This window comes from Ananas comosus, unplaced genomic scaffold (genome assembly GCF_001540865.1).
Source record: "Ananas comosus cultivar F153 unplaced genomic scaffold, ASM154086v1, whole genome shotgun sequence".
NCBI lineage: Eukaryota > Viridiplantae > Streptophyta > Magnoliopsida > Poales > Bromeliaceae > Ananas > Ananas comosus.
This window is the reverse complement of record NW_017891538.1, coordinates 1-13,450: the sequence shown is the minus strand read 5'-3', so window position 1 is coordinate 13,450 and position 13,450 is coordinate 1. Positions and strand designations below refer to the sequence as shown.

The 13,450-nt window shown below is 32.6% G+C and overlaps 1 protein-coding gene across 2 annotated transcripts; it reads right to left on the bottom strand.

Moving 5' to 3' along the window:
- Positions 1 to 2,290: 2,290 nt before the first annotated feature.
- LOC109704986 (putative transporter arsB) lies at positions 2,291 to 5,505 on the bottom strand. Of its 2 annotated transcripts, none has more exons than XM_020225748.1 (3): positions 4,300 to 5,505; positions 4,007 to 4,196; positions 2,291 to 2,752 (listed from the first exon to the last, which is right to left on the bottom strand). In XM_020225748.1, exons 1-3 carry the CDS (start codon positions 5,503 to 5,505, stop codon positions 2,484 to 2,486), a joined length of 1,665 nt encoding a protein of 554 aa, XP_020081337.1. In that variant the 3' UTR covers positions 2,291 to 2,483. The 2 variants fall into 2 exon arrangements, with proteins under 2 accessions (XP_020081337.1, XP_020081338.1); XM_020225749.1 differs by having other exon boundaries at positions 2,609 to 2,873.
- Between the last annotated feature and the right edge of the window lie 7,945 nt (positions 5,506 to 13,450).

Sequence of the window (13,450 nt, the reverse complement as noted above, 5' to 3'; positions counted from 1 at the left end):
GCTATCACTAACTCCTCTTGGTTTTGGGAGGCAATTAATTAATTCCTCTTTATATGTCAACTCCATGCCTCATCTCACCAAAATATACAGTAGAGGTCTCTTTCTACAATTCTTCTAATAATTAAACTTTCCTTCCCAGCTCTGAAAAACTCTCAAATTTTAGCATAAAACTCTTTTTCATACCCACGATGAACTCTGTTTTTCTCGTATCAACCGCCAAGCTCTCAGCCAACTGCACTAGGTACGACCTGTGAATTTGAGATTTTTTAAACTAGGAATTCTATGTATAATTCTCTTGTTTTTTTTTCTCCTCCCCATGCTTCATTCATTAATACTCGACTCGTATATATATACATTTCTTGTATTACTTCAAATGGAGCACTTAAATTTTAATCGGCCAAACTTAGCTCTAAATTCAATAGGGCAAAATAATGACGTCTAAAATAAGGGCCTCTTTACTTCTGTTGTACGGCACAGTGCTGTTCATTAAAGTATTAACTAAATAACATCCTCCAACAGCTCTCTGCAGCAAAACTAATAAAAGTTTTGGGATCTCAAAATCTTATTCCCGCTTTCTGCAACAATAGAAGTTTAGCCAAACAGACACTATTGGTTATACCAATTCGCTTTGCGCTCCAGCTAATATAAACATGAGCTAGAACTAGGAGTGTGAGCTGCTACTAGTGGGAGTAGCAAAAGAAGGTAGAGTGAGAGGCAGGTTAATTATGGATGTGGTTGTAGTTTTAGTTAAAGAGTAGGATTGGGAGTTGGAACTGATGCCTAATTGTTGGGGTTGGTGGTGGAGCAACAAAATAAAAAGAAAGTTTTGGACCCAAATTAAATTAAACTTTTTGCCCTCAAAGACATTGACACTGGAACTGCTCCAACCCATAAATTAAGCTCTACTCATATGTGCGGAGTGTATGCATCAAATTGATTATTGAAGTGTGAGTCCCATGTTAAATGGATATTTTGATTTGGTTTAAATAAGTTTTTTTTAAAACAAAAATTGTTTGGTATTAATTTGAAATTTTTTACAGCAATAATTTGGAGTTTCTACAAGTCCAAACAAATATTACTGTTTCATCATTAATTGTCTTATTGTTGCTTCAGTATTTTTTTTGGGAAAACTTCAAAAAACCCTCCTGTGGTTTCGTAGTTTCTCACTTTGCTCCCCTGTGGTTTAAAATGTATCAATTTGCCCTCCTGCGGTTTTGTTTTTCTCTTTTTCTTATCAATTTCATTATTTTTTTTTTTCTTAAATCAGTGATAAAGTTAAAATTAAATGGTACTAAAGTGAATATTTGATAACTCTAGATAAGTATCTGAAGTTTTTTGTATATAATTTAATGAAATATTAACGAAAAAGCTACTCAAAAGATAAAAACAAAACCACAGAGGGGCAAAGCGACAAACGACGAAACCACGGGGGGTTTTTTGAAGTTTTCCTTTTTTTTTTTTTTTTTTTTTTGGTTCCTAACAACATGACAAAGCCAAATTACTAAAATACCCCTTTCTCTCACTTGTATAATTACATGCAATTACGTATGTATCTCTCTTCGGTGTAAAATTTAATAAAGATAAATATTAAATTTTAACAAAATTTGAACTAGAATTGCTCTTACAAAATTCTCCTGTATTTTAAGGTTTATATATACTCTTTTCTTTGAAACCATAGGAGTGGTATTTGAAATTTACCCTTTCCAAAATGAATTTTTTATTGTTTGGTTAGGTGTGAAAAAAATTTCACATAAAATTATTTCACAGATTTTGAGAAAAAGTTGCATTTTCGTGAAAAAAATGAAAACTTGAGAAAGGAAAAAATGCGGCGCACGAAGTGCCGCACGCGGTCTATGAGCTCACTCGTGGACCTCGTGGACCGCGTGTGGCACGCCGCTTGGTTTTGACAATAAAATCCGGCCGCTCCTAATATATATATATATATATATAACAATATTATATGTAAATGTAATGTGATAAATATTATATGTAATTAATATATAATATAAAACTTAATAAATAATAAATAATAGAAGAAGAAAAATATAGAATAATTTTTTATTTTCTTTTTATTTTCATTTTTTATCATCCAAACAAGCGTCATGAAAAAATTTTCTTTCATTACAAACCAAACATGAAAGATTGTAAAATTATTTTTTCACTGAAAATTATTTTTTCACAATTTTATGTAAAATCAAACAACCCAACAGAACTACATATATCTATCGAGAACGTAATCGAAATCCAGGTGAAACTTCAAAGAATTATATCCAATAAACCCTCTGCAAAATTAAACCCAGATGCTAAAAGAGTAATTAACCAACTAATGAAAGTCGCCTTTTTCGTTATTCGGCAGTACAACAATTGTGCATCAGTTAAAATTAGTAAGCATATTACAAATACATTATTTCCCTAATGCAAATCCTAAGAATACAAAAACATTTGAGTTTACAAAACATCGAATTGCATTCGCAAAAGGCTCATCAGTGGCTGGTAATGAGGGGCAAGCCGATCGCAGTGACGATGAGGGTCGAGGGGAGCCCGAACCGGAGATGGCCAAAGAAAGAGAGGTTGTAGCCGAAGAATTGGGCACGTCGCGCTTGTTCGCACACTATCAAGTTTGCTGCAGAGCCCAGCAATGAGAGGTTCCCAGCCACCGTACTGACCCACGCGAGTATAAGCCAAGCCCTCATTTCTTCGGCACGAGAAATAAGCGCCGCTGAAGCCGCCACCCTAGCTCCGAGCAAGAGAACTGAAACACAGCATAAGTGATCGATTATGTCGACTAAGTTATTACAAACAATGTATCGTCGGTGATGCATCAGTATTTTCAACTTCGTCGGCATGTACAGCGAAATTCCTCAGAAACAAATCTGCATGTGAAGGGGAATTATACAACAACATATATTAATGGATGTGACAAATTTTTGCCATTGAGAGGTTCTACTACTATTAGTATTTTATACGGCATTGCAAAGTCATCTCCAGTATCGATCATTATTCAAACAGTTTCTTGAGGCCCAGCTCTCCTACTATTAGCATTATATGGCATTACAAAGTCTACAATGTATTCCTTGTTATCTCCAGCGTCTTTATTTTTAAACAGCTTCTTGAGGCCACAGTTACATTAATAAGTCAGAGAACCACATGAAAAGTTGCAAGAAGCTTCAGTGTTACAGTAAAAGAGAACATGAGGAATGGGTCAAGAGAAACTGTAGATTGAGAGAAGTCATGCTTTGCATATCAATCTGGCGTGCATAATAATTTGAACAAGACTCGTGAATATGATGCTCAATTTTCTAATAAATGAACACTCGTGTTGAATATAAAAATATTAAAATATCATTCTCTTGTAGCTTAAGCATTTAGATATGAATGGTTGTTCTACATAATTAACAGGAGGTCATGAGTTCGAGCATTACTAAATTCCTCGTTTCGTTTAATTTTCTTCCATTCAATTCAAATCCATGTCCAGGATCCCAACAAAATGTTTCAAATGTGAGGTGGACTGTTGACTATAAATATTAAAACACTATTATCTGGTAAATTAAGCTTTTTAGAGAAATGGTCATTTTACATAATTTAACAACTCGGAGCATACAAAGGATGTAGCGAGGACAGGAGATGGAAATTCTTTCTGCGGAACAAGGACCAGAGGACCCAGCTGCTCGGCACTAAAAGGAGAGATGAGTGTAAGAAGTACAAGGTTGAAATGATTAGTAGTTAACAACATATAAAGCTGATCTCAGAAATATTTAACAATTGAAGCAATCGATCGAATGCATCATGTCGACCCAAAAAACTTAAAAAAGAAGAAGAAAAAAAGCCGGAACAAATGTTCTTTACAAAAATGATTTTCAGATGCTTCTGTGAGCCAATTATCTAGCATTTTTCAATACTACTGGAGAAATTCAAGACCCAATTTATAATTGAATTCAAACTGTTTTGCTGATTATAAGAGTACAAACAACTTCGCTATCTAATAAAGCAGCTGTACAAAACTTACCAGTTGGAACATTAGAGGCGACATTCGAGAGGACGATAATCACCAGGCCGAGAAGTGCAACTCCACTAGCATTATCAATCCGCGAATACGGTTCCACAAAATCCCACAAAGCAGTTGGTATCCCCGTCTTATTAAACCCATCAACCGTTATAAACATTCCGCAAAAGAATATCAGCAATGAGTATGAAACCTGCTATATCATTTGTTTGAGTCAATTTTCCAGACTAATGTGATTAAATCTGTCATTATTTTGGAGAACTGTAAAAATAAATAAAAGAGTACATGGGCATTACCTTCTCGAGGCAAGGGCGTGCATCCTTGAAATCGAGCACCACTAGAGCAAGAGCAGCAGTAAGCGCGGTCCACGACATATTAAGTCCCATCAAAAGAGCAACTAACATTCCAAGAGTTACGAGATAGACGGATGTCTTCCACATGATTCGCTTCCACCTTGTAACAGGATCTTCTTTGTCATCCGAAGAATGTGAAGAGGACTCTTCTCTTACAGTATTTCTCAAGTTGCTAGTTCCTCTCACAATCCTCCTCGAGGGAACGTGTTCGTCTCTTCTAGGAGAAATCGCCGCTCCCTCCACCATTTCCTTCGATAAACTTGAGGCCTTGGTCAACTCAGTTCTGCCGCTCGAGCCGCTCTGTATCTCGTTCTCACAAGTATTATGCTGGCTTCTGATATGATCGCCACCGCCACACCCGAGATCCCCGCTGTGCAATGAATTGGCATCTATCGGTAAATCAATCTCTTGGGACATGGCAGAAGAAAGGTGAGACATTGTCGCCGGCGAAAACCGGTGAGAATTCACTTCATCATCCGCGACCACTTCACTCGCAATTGACACGATCTCTTCGTCCTTTTCGACCGACAAGATCTTCCAAAAGTACCCTAAAAGGATAGCCGCATTCACGAGTACACCGACGAGCATCGCTGGTAAGATACCGGCTAAGAATTTCTCGAACGGAACCCCACTTTGAACGGCTATAACTAGGTTTTGCGGGTTCCCTATAGGAGTTGAGGCCGACCCGATGTTCGCACTAGAAGCGAGGGCTAGAAGGAAAGGCTGCGGCGGCAAATTATTCTGCCTTGCTATTTTTAGGACGAATTCCGTGAGAACGACACAACAAGTGTCGTTGGTGAAAAACGCGCTCGAGATAGCAGAGATGAGACAGATGCGAAAAAGCAAATCTTTGGCTCCTCTACTCTTCCAAGAGAGCAATTTGCCAAGATGCTTGAACATGTCAGCTCTCTCGAGGAAGACGGACACAACCATGGTTCCGAAAAGGAGGCCGAGAATAGGGAGGTCGATTGCGGCGTAAGCCTCGTCGGGCGATATGACTCGGAAGATGACCATGAGCATGGCGCCGAGGAGAGAGCCCGCGGTGCGCCCAATGGGCATGAAGGGGACCGCGGGAAACACGGCTAAAACCCAGAAAATCCCAAAGGCAAGGGAACCTAACACTACTTTCACAGGTGGTGCCATGGCCATCTCGGCGAAGCTAATTCAATATCCTAAAAATAAAAGTTCCTGAATCACACTACTAAGGTTGATGTAGGACTAAAATTGCAGCAAAATTGGTTGGTTAAATGGTGATAAAAAAGAATGGTCTTATCAACAAACAGTTTCTGGGCATGGAATGTGCGGAGACAAATCACAGCAACTGAAAACGAAAGAAAAATATTACAACTTTTAGAGACCCAATCCAATATCCCCTCTAAAATACACACAATCAAAACCAAGCTCTCAAAATTTTACACCAAATTATTCGCTCCGAACACAAATGAAACAGGAAAGGCCTTGAAACGAGCCCCATCTCTCTGCAAAATTGGAATAAAACGAACCATCCATAAAAATAAAAAAAAAATTGCAACTTTGGCCTCCCACAAACGAAAATCAAAACCAAAAAAGTTCTAATGTCGACAGTTTAATTTATTACCAACTCTAGCAAAATTTGGTGGGCAAAACATCTTCAAACACAAATCAAACAACAAAGGGATTGAAACGAGCCCCATTTCCCTGCAAAATCGTAGTAAAAATCTTATCTTTTCACCGTAAAGATTGCAACTTTGGCCACACCACACACAGATAAAGCAAACCCAACACAAAATCCAAATAAAAAACCAAGAAAAAAAGCAAAAAAAAAAAAAAAAAAAGAACCTGTACCGTCGAAATGGGTGGGAGGAGTCAACAAAAAGCTTCAGAGGAGGTGAAAGGGAGAACCCATGAATCTAATTGCCAAAATTTGAAGTGGGATATTACTGCGAAAGCTATGGATCGAAACAATTACTCGACAAACAAAAAAATGCAGGGGTGCGTCAGAGGAGACGGGGAGTTGGGGCGCGGCCGCGCTAGAGACGCTTGTTTATTCTGCACGTGAAAAAAAAAATAAAAAAAATTTAAGAGGTTATGTTAATAGTACATACGATATGACAACTTGGGGATCAAGTTTCATTTTGATTTTCCACATTTATTTTTATTTATTTATTTATTTTTACTTTTTTACTTTTATTAAGCTCCAGAAAAAAATGGTGATCAATCAAGTACATACAAATGCGTAAAAAGATTTCCTGTGCATGGGGCGCAATATTTCTCTGTGCATGGGGTGTAATATTTCTGTTAAAATCCAGCGGCGTGATTAATCGCGTGCCCGGTAATTTAATGATTATTCATTCATATGTTTATCTATAATTTTTTCTATAATTTTTTTTTATAAACAAAGATGATATTTATAGAATTAGACTGAAATACTATCGATAGTATCAAAATATTTGTGCTATTAGTTTTTTAACTTTTGAATTGAGAAATATGTGGTTAGGATGATGTGGGCCCCTAGGGGACTGAGTGGTTGGTTGAATAGTATAATATAACGAGTAAAAATAATCAAAGCGTTAAATCTAACGGTGGAAAACTCTATAGCACCAAATCCTTAATGCAATCGATAGTATCTCGGCCGGACTCAATACTTATATCTATAAATTTATAGATAATCTGTGGGTACCTACGGGTATGAATAGAAATTGTCTGAGTTTGGTGTATTGATAGTATTGTTATTAATAATCAGCACAACTCTCAAACTAAATTCTATATTTAATTCTGCATATAATTAAAATTTTACTATAGTTGTAACTACGTGTAAATAAATAATATCTAATACTTTAGATTAAAACTAGTTTTTGACCCGTGCGATGCACGGCTAATATAATAATATAAAATAACAAAATTTATTATGTAATGATAAGATAAAAATATTCTAATTAATATTATATTTTTTAACAAATAAAGAAATATACTATCAATCTTAGTTATAGTATTGATACGCTACAAGTCGATAGTTAAAAAATCGATAGTTATTTGACCCGTGCGATGCACAGCAAATATAATAATAGAAAGCATATAGAAAGCATATTATTTCCTAATTATTATTTCATAAAAAAAAATCTATTTGACTTAATTTGAAATAATTTGCATTAATTTTATTTTGAATTTTATTTTATATATTTATTAGAGTTTATTTAATTAGAATCAAATTATTATTTCCTAAAAAATCTATTTACTATAGAAAAGCATATAGAATAGCATATTATTCCTAATTATTATTTCGTAAACAATATAATTTGACTTAATTTGAAATACTTTGCACTAATTTTATTTATTTTATTTAATTATATTTATTAGTGTTTATTTAATATTGAATTAATTTTATTTAATTTGATTAAATATATTAATGTATATTTAATTGGTATCAATAAAAGGTATAATATATATTAAATTTTTGTTTTTCCTAATTAATAAAAATATAGAGTAATAAAGGTTTATTAGTATTGATACCCTAATTATTATTTCCTAAAAAAATTTATTTACTATAGAAAACATATAGAAAGCATATTATTTCCTAAAAAAATCTAATTTTATTTTTTCTAAAGTAGAAAATCTAGATTTGAGATTTACACGTGGCAATCATATAAAAGGCTACGTGTCAGCTTCTCATATAGGGTTCATAAAAAATTCTATTTTAGTATATAGCAATATATAGTAATAGATGTATAAAATAATTAAACATCGTAGTATACAGTTATTATAACAGTAGTGTGGTACAAGTGTACAATCAGATCCAATCAAACAACACCTCTGAACAGTAAACCAATTAATTGCTTTTTCTTTTTTTCCTTTTTTTTCTTTTTTTTTTTTGGGTGTTTCTCACAATTCTGTGCGTACATACGGAGGCCGTAATTCGTTGGTGAAGTACATAAAAGCCGTTATGCCCCGCTTTAATTGTTCATTTAGTGGAATTTGAATATAGCATAAAATAAAACTATATATATTAAAAAAATGAACAATTGTTTATATATGTTTAAAAAGTTTCCAACTTTCTGATTTACCATCCATAAAAATTTAATATTGAAAATATCTTTTTTAGGTTCCAAATTTCGTTACTGAACGGTTGGTAATAACTGTTATCTGTATGAAATTATTATTTTATTTTTTTAAATATATCGTTTCATCATCACCAGCTTTTTTTTGTTTGCCCCTAAATTAAGGATACTAAAAAGTATTTTGATTTTTAGTTTTTTTAAATATACCTTTCTGTCTCACCAAATATTTTTTATTTGCCCTTAAGTTAATGCACAAAGAAGCATTTTATTTTTTTATTAAACTGCTAATAGGTATTAACCTCAACGTTTTAATCAAAGTTAACATCATAAGCGAGCGTAACTGTAGCGAGTATTTTCGAAAATAATTAGAGGGCACATTAGGAATATATTGAATAAGAAAAAAAAAGTAGGAAGCAAATGAAATATTCTGAAGATTTTGAGAGTATAATAATTATTTCGTTTAAGAAAAAACTCCTTAGGCTTCTTTGGTAGCAATATTTATTTTTTACCTTTTTGAAAGAAATTCTGATATAAAAGACACAGTGGAGTTGACAGTTAAGTTTGCGATCTAGTAATCTTTCATTCAAAAATTTTACTTGGACAATGACAATATAAACTAATTTAAATAATTTTTTTTTGGTCCTCATTTTAAAAATAAAATTCAATTAGTAGAATATATTTAAATAATAAATCAATAATAATAATACATATTTTTTTCAATAGCATTAAATTATATTAAAATTAGTGTTAAACAACGCAACGAACGCTAAAGGAGCTTAGTTGGCAACTCTAAACAAAATCACCATCTCCTCATGAGGCAATTACTAATATTTTTTTGCAACATCCGTAAAGAGTTTAAATTTTTTGCCTACCTATTAAAATCCTTTTCTTTTTTTGAAGCACTTAATTATGAAAAGCAAAAAACAAAAAAACAAAATATATAATGCATATCATATATTTTCATTTTCAAAAGGATAAAAAAAAAGGAAAAGTTTCGAGAAAAAAAGTGAGAATGTAATAGATCATTAAACTAGTCACTTCGAATTTGCGACCTTATATTCAAATGAAATGGATTAATCGCTTATAAAAAAATTTGTTACTACGAGCGTTAAAACTCTACTTATTTTTTGTTCTAGCAATATTGCAGAATAATATTAGCAATGAGAAAATTTGTTACAGGATTGTCACAACCATGCATATATAAATAGCAGGTAGTGACAAAGTATGCAAGTAATAAATTTCGCGATCATTATTACTCACTCGACAGCGGTGTAAGCAAAGTCACGATATTCTGATTCAGTACTTAGTCGATCGATACAACTACGCTGTCTTATTTCTTTCTATATATCCCAAGATATCAAATTGGAGTTTAGAAAGATCATGATATTATGTGCTGTCCAAAGATACCGATCATCGAATTAACGCTTCTAAATTACTATGTCACCACATGGAAAAAAGAAAACAATATGTAATTGAGTAGAATAAATTAAGTAAAGTAAATTAATGAAAATGTCAAAAGGCATTTACCTAATACATTTTATGTGGCCCATGGGAAAAAAACCCAAGACAAGATATAATGAGATAATAAGTAAATTAATCAACATGTTATTTTGGGAAAGGGCATTTACCTAATAGGTACATTTTATGTGGCCATAGTTATTATGTTGTAACATCTGCGAGACTATCTTTAAGGTCAGAGAATCGAACTCTCTACTAGTACTGCATGTGTATTTAAAAAGAAGGCTAAATTACAGAAAACCCTTCTATCAATACCCGCTTTTTTATTTTCCCCCTGTCATTTAAAAACCTACACTTTGTCCATTTGTAAAATAAAAAATGTTCACTTCACTCCCTGCTGTTAGTGTTCCGTTTATAAAATATTATTATATATTTTTTATACCAAAAATACCCTCAGTCTCCTCCTCAATATTGCCGCCTGTTGAGGGGCAAATTGATCATTTTGTCATTAGAGTTAACACCGTAACCCCTGTGAATTTATTTTGTAAAGGGGTAAAGTGTAGGTTTTTAAATGACAGAGGAAAAAAGTAAAAAAGCTGGTATTAACAGAAAGATTTTATATAATTTAGCCTAAAAAGAAAGGAATTTATACCCTCGGCTTTTAATTAATATTATAAAAAAAAGAGTTGTAATGCTGTGGCTTACTAGCTAATTAATTATGAAATTATTGAGGAGTCTCATTCACAAAAAAAAACTGTGAAAACAACAAAACAAGAAAATGTCATTACAATTAGAAGTCAAATATTACAACAATACATATATTATATATTCGAGAAGATCACCAAATAAGATCAAAAAAGGATCACTTAATATAGGTAAATCACTCCAAATTAAGTAGTTGCGTGGAGAATCACTAAACTGATTTTTTATATCTTTGTATTACAATAATCTTGGAATTTAGTTGAGTTATTGTCATATTTTTTGCTTTGATCTCAACTCTTAAGTGCACAGGTGTCTCACGTACTATCATTAGTGTGCCTTACACAATAGATAATTTATTTACATAATTCGTTCTTAACACATACATAATTATGTCAAAAACAACAATGGGAATCAATATATATATATAGAATTTGCAGTTACTGTGCATCTATAGTTTAGGAGTTCTGATCACATATAGCGTTTGTTTTCGATCTTAGGGCGTTCAAATCAACGATCCACACCATTAAATATGACCTAGGGTATATGAATTTCTTAGGAATAAAATTTTAGTTTTTTTCGATATCGTTTACTTAGTAAATAAATTATATCAAAATGGACGGTGAAAATTGAATAATCTTTAAAATTTGAGCATAGGACTTTTAAATTCAAGATCAAGAATGTTAACCTTAATCTATATAGTTTAAAGTATTTTCTATCAAAATTTGAAGAAATTTAGATTCTTCTACACCGTTAAACTCCAAACTCGTCGTAATAGCCATTGAAATTTGACAATTTTGAAATAGTTTGATCATAAAGTAAACTATGTCGAAAACAAATAAAATTTTATTTCTAGAAACTTTAAATACCCTAGATCAGTTTTAACGGTGTGGATCGTTGATTTTGATACCATAGAATCAAAAACAAGCTTAATATCAGAACCCCGATACAATAGTGTATCAGTAGGAGCCCTCCTCTCTCTCTCTCTCTCTCTCTCTCTAATTCTCTTATATATATAGTATATATATACATATATATATATATATATATACACACACTTGCAGTTGAGCTTATCTACTCATAAGTGAAGCCAAAAAAGAGTCTCCATCATGCAAATAAAATCAAATGGTTGAAAAATCAGTTCAAATTGTATTTTATTATGTGATTCAAACTTAATTTCACTGAGGTTAATTCTTATATATACCTGCAAGAACATTGTTTTCATCATCGTCGTCATCGTTACCACTATCGTCGATCCTCGCCACAATTATAATTGTTGTAATTATTATCATATATTATTATACAATATTTAGAAAATATATAGTGTTATTATTATGCTAATTAATAATCCCATGTTTGAATTGTTCTTTGGAGTCTCAGCATCAGGATTTCGTTGATTCGATGCCACCGCTACTTCGAGAGGGCGAAGCGCATCCGATTCCTTGTTTGAGATTGAGAATAATCCTCTTTAATTCTCTACACGAAACTTTAATTTAATTTGTTTGTTGTAGAATAATTCTTCATGAACAATCATATAAGATTGAGAGTTTAATTATAAACTTAGGAGTACAGCTGGTATACTATCGATAGTACGGAGATCTCAATGATGCAGCTTCCTAATCGGCGGTCGGCTCCACTAGATTTGATCTATAATATTAAAATTATTTGGAAACTGAATTTCATAATTTTTCGACATTATTTACTTATCAAATGAGTAGTCTAAAAATAAACGGCTGAAAATAAAAATTTTATAAAAATAATGATAAAAAATTTGAATTTAAAATCTGATGTACTGATCTTACTTTAAATGATGAAAAAAAAATTCTATAAAAATTTCATCAGATTTAGATTATTTTATATATTAAATTAACAAGTGCATCACATCGGGCATTAAAATTATCAATTTTGAGATCTTTTGATCACTAGTCAAATAATGTCGAAAAAATATAAAATTTAGTTTTAAATACTTTCAATAATGTAGATCAAGTTTAACAGAACCGATCGTTAATTTGGAAGCCGCATAATCGAAAACAACTAGATAGCACGAAGGCCTCCGTGCTACCAATAGTATACCAGCTTAGTTCTAAACTTAGACTAGTTAAGAAATTAATTGACGGAATTTTGAAGTAATTAGTAACTCATTGAAGGATATAAAAGTTTGAGAAATAATAAGACCTAACATAAGGGTTATCCTTAATCGGAAGCTAAACAATAATAGAAAACTAATTACGAAGAAGAGCTAGCAACTTAGACAAACACACACACATGCATATCCTCTCTCTCTCTCTCTCTCTCTCTCTCATAGCTAACACGGTTAGCTTAAGGCTTGATAGTTTGTACCTGAAATTTCAAGTTTAAATTAACTCTTAATTGCTTTATATTTTTAATTATTATAATAGGAATATAAACAAAAATGAAAACGACGATCGTAAAGTAAACAAACCATAAAGCTGTAAAAGAAGAATGAAAATAAAGATTTACGTAAAAAATTCTTTAGAGAAAAAAAAATCAAGAACAAAGTAGCAGAGAAGTTCACTACATATACGAAAAAGATAGTACAATATTGTGGAGAATATAACACGAATCACGCTTTTAGGGCAAAAGGAAAGAAATGGCAATCACGCCTTTAGTGCAAAAAGAAAGAAACGACCCATTTGTTCCTTAATGGATTTATTCAAAATCTCATCCGATCCGTACCAACCTGACCCTTTTGCTTCCACCAAAAACATCCGCTTTTTCCTTCGCACCGATCCGTACCAACCTGACCTTCCGCTTCCACCGAAAACATCCCCCTCTTCCTTCACAATTTATTTTTTTCTTAAATTTATTCTACTGAGAAACTGTTGGTGAATTAGGGGCAGAAAATCAAACTCGACAATTAAATTTTGAGACATATTTAACAC

What these genes read in the sequence shown, in the direction of transcription:
- LOC109704986 (XM_020225748.1), bottom strand. Translation starts at nt 5,505, where the DNA reads ATGGCCATGGCACCACCTGTGAAAGTAGTGTTAGGTTCCCTTGCCTTT. An exon ending in CACGCCCTTGCCTCGAGAAG is followed by an intron (nt 4,197 to 4,299) that starts GTAATGCCCATG and finishes ATGATATAGCAG; the next exon opens with GTTTCATACTCATTGCTGAT. An exon ending in CGCCTCTAATGTTCCAACTG is followed by an intron (nt 2,753 to 4,006) that starts GTAAGTTTTGTA and finishes GCTGTGTTTCAG; the next exon opens with TTCTCTTGCTCGGAGCTAGG.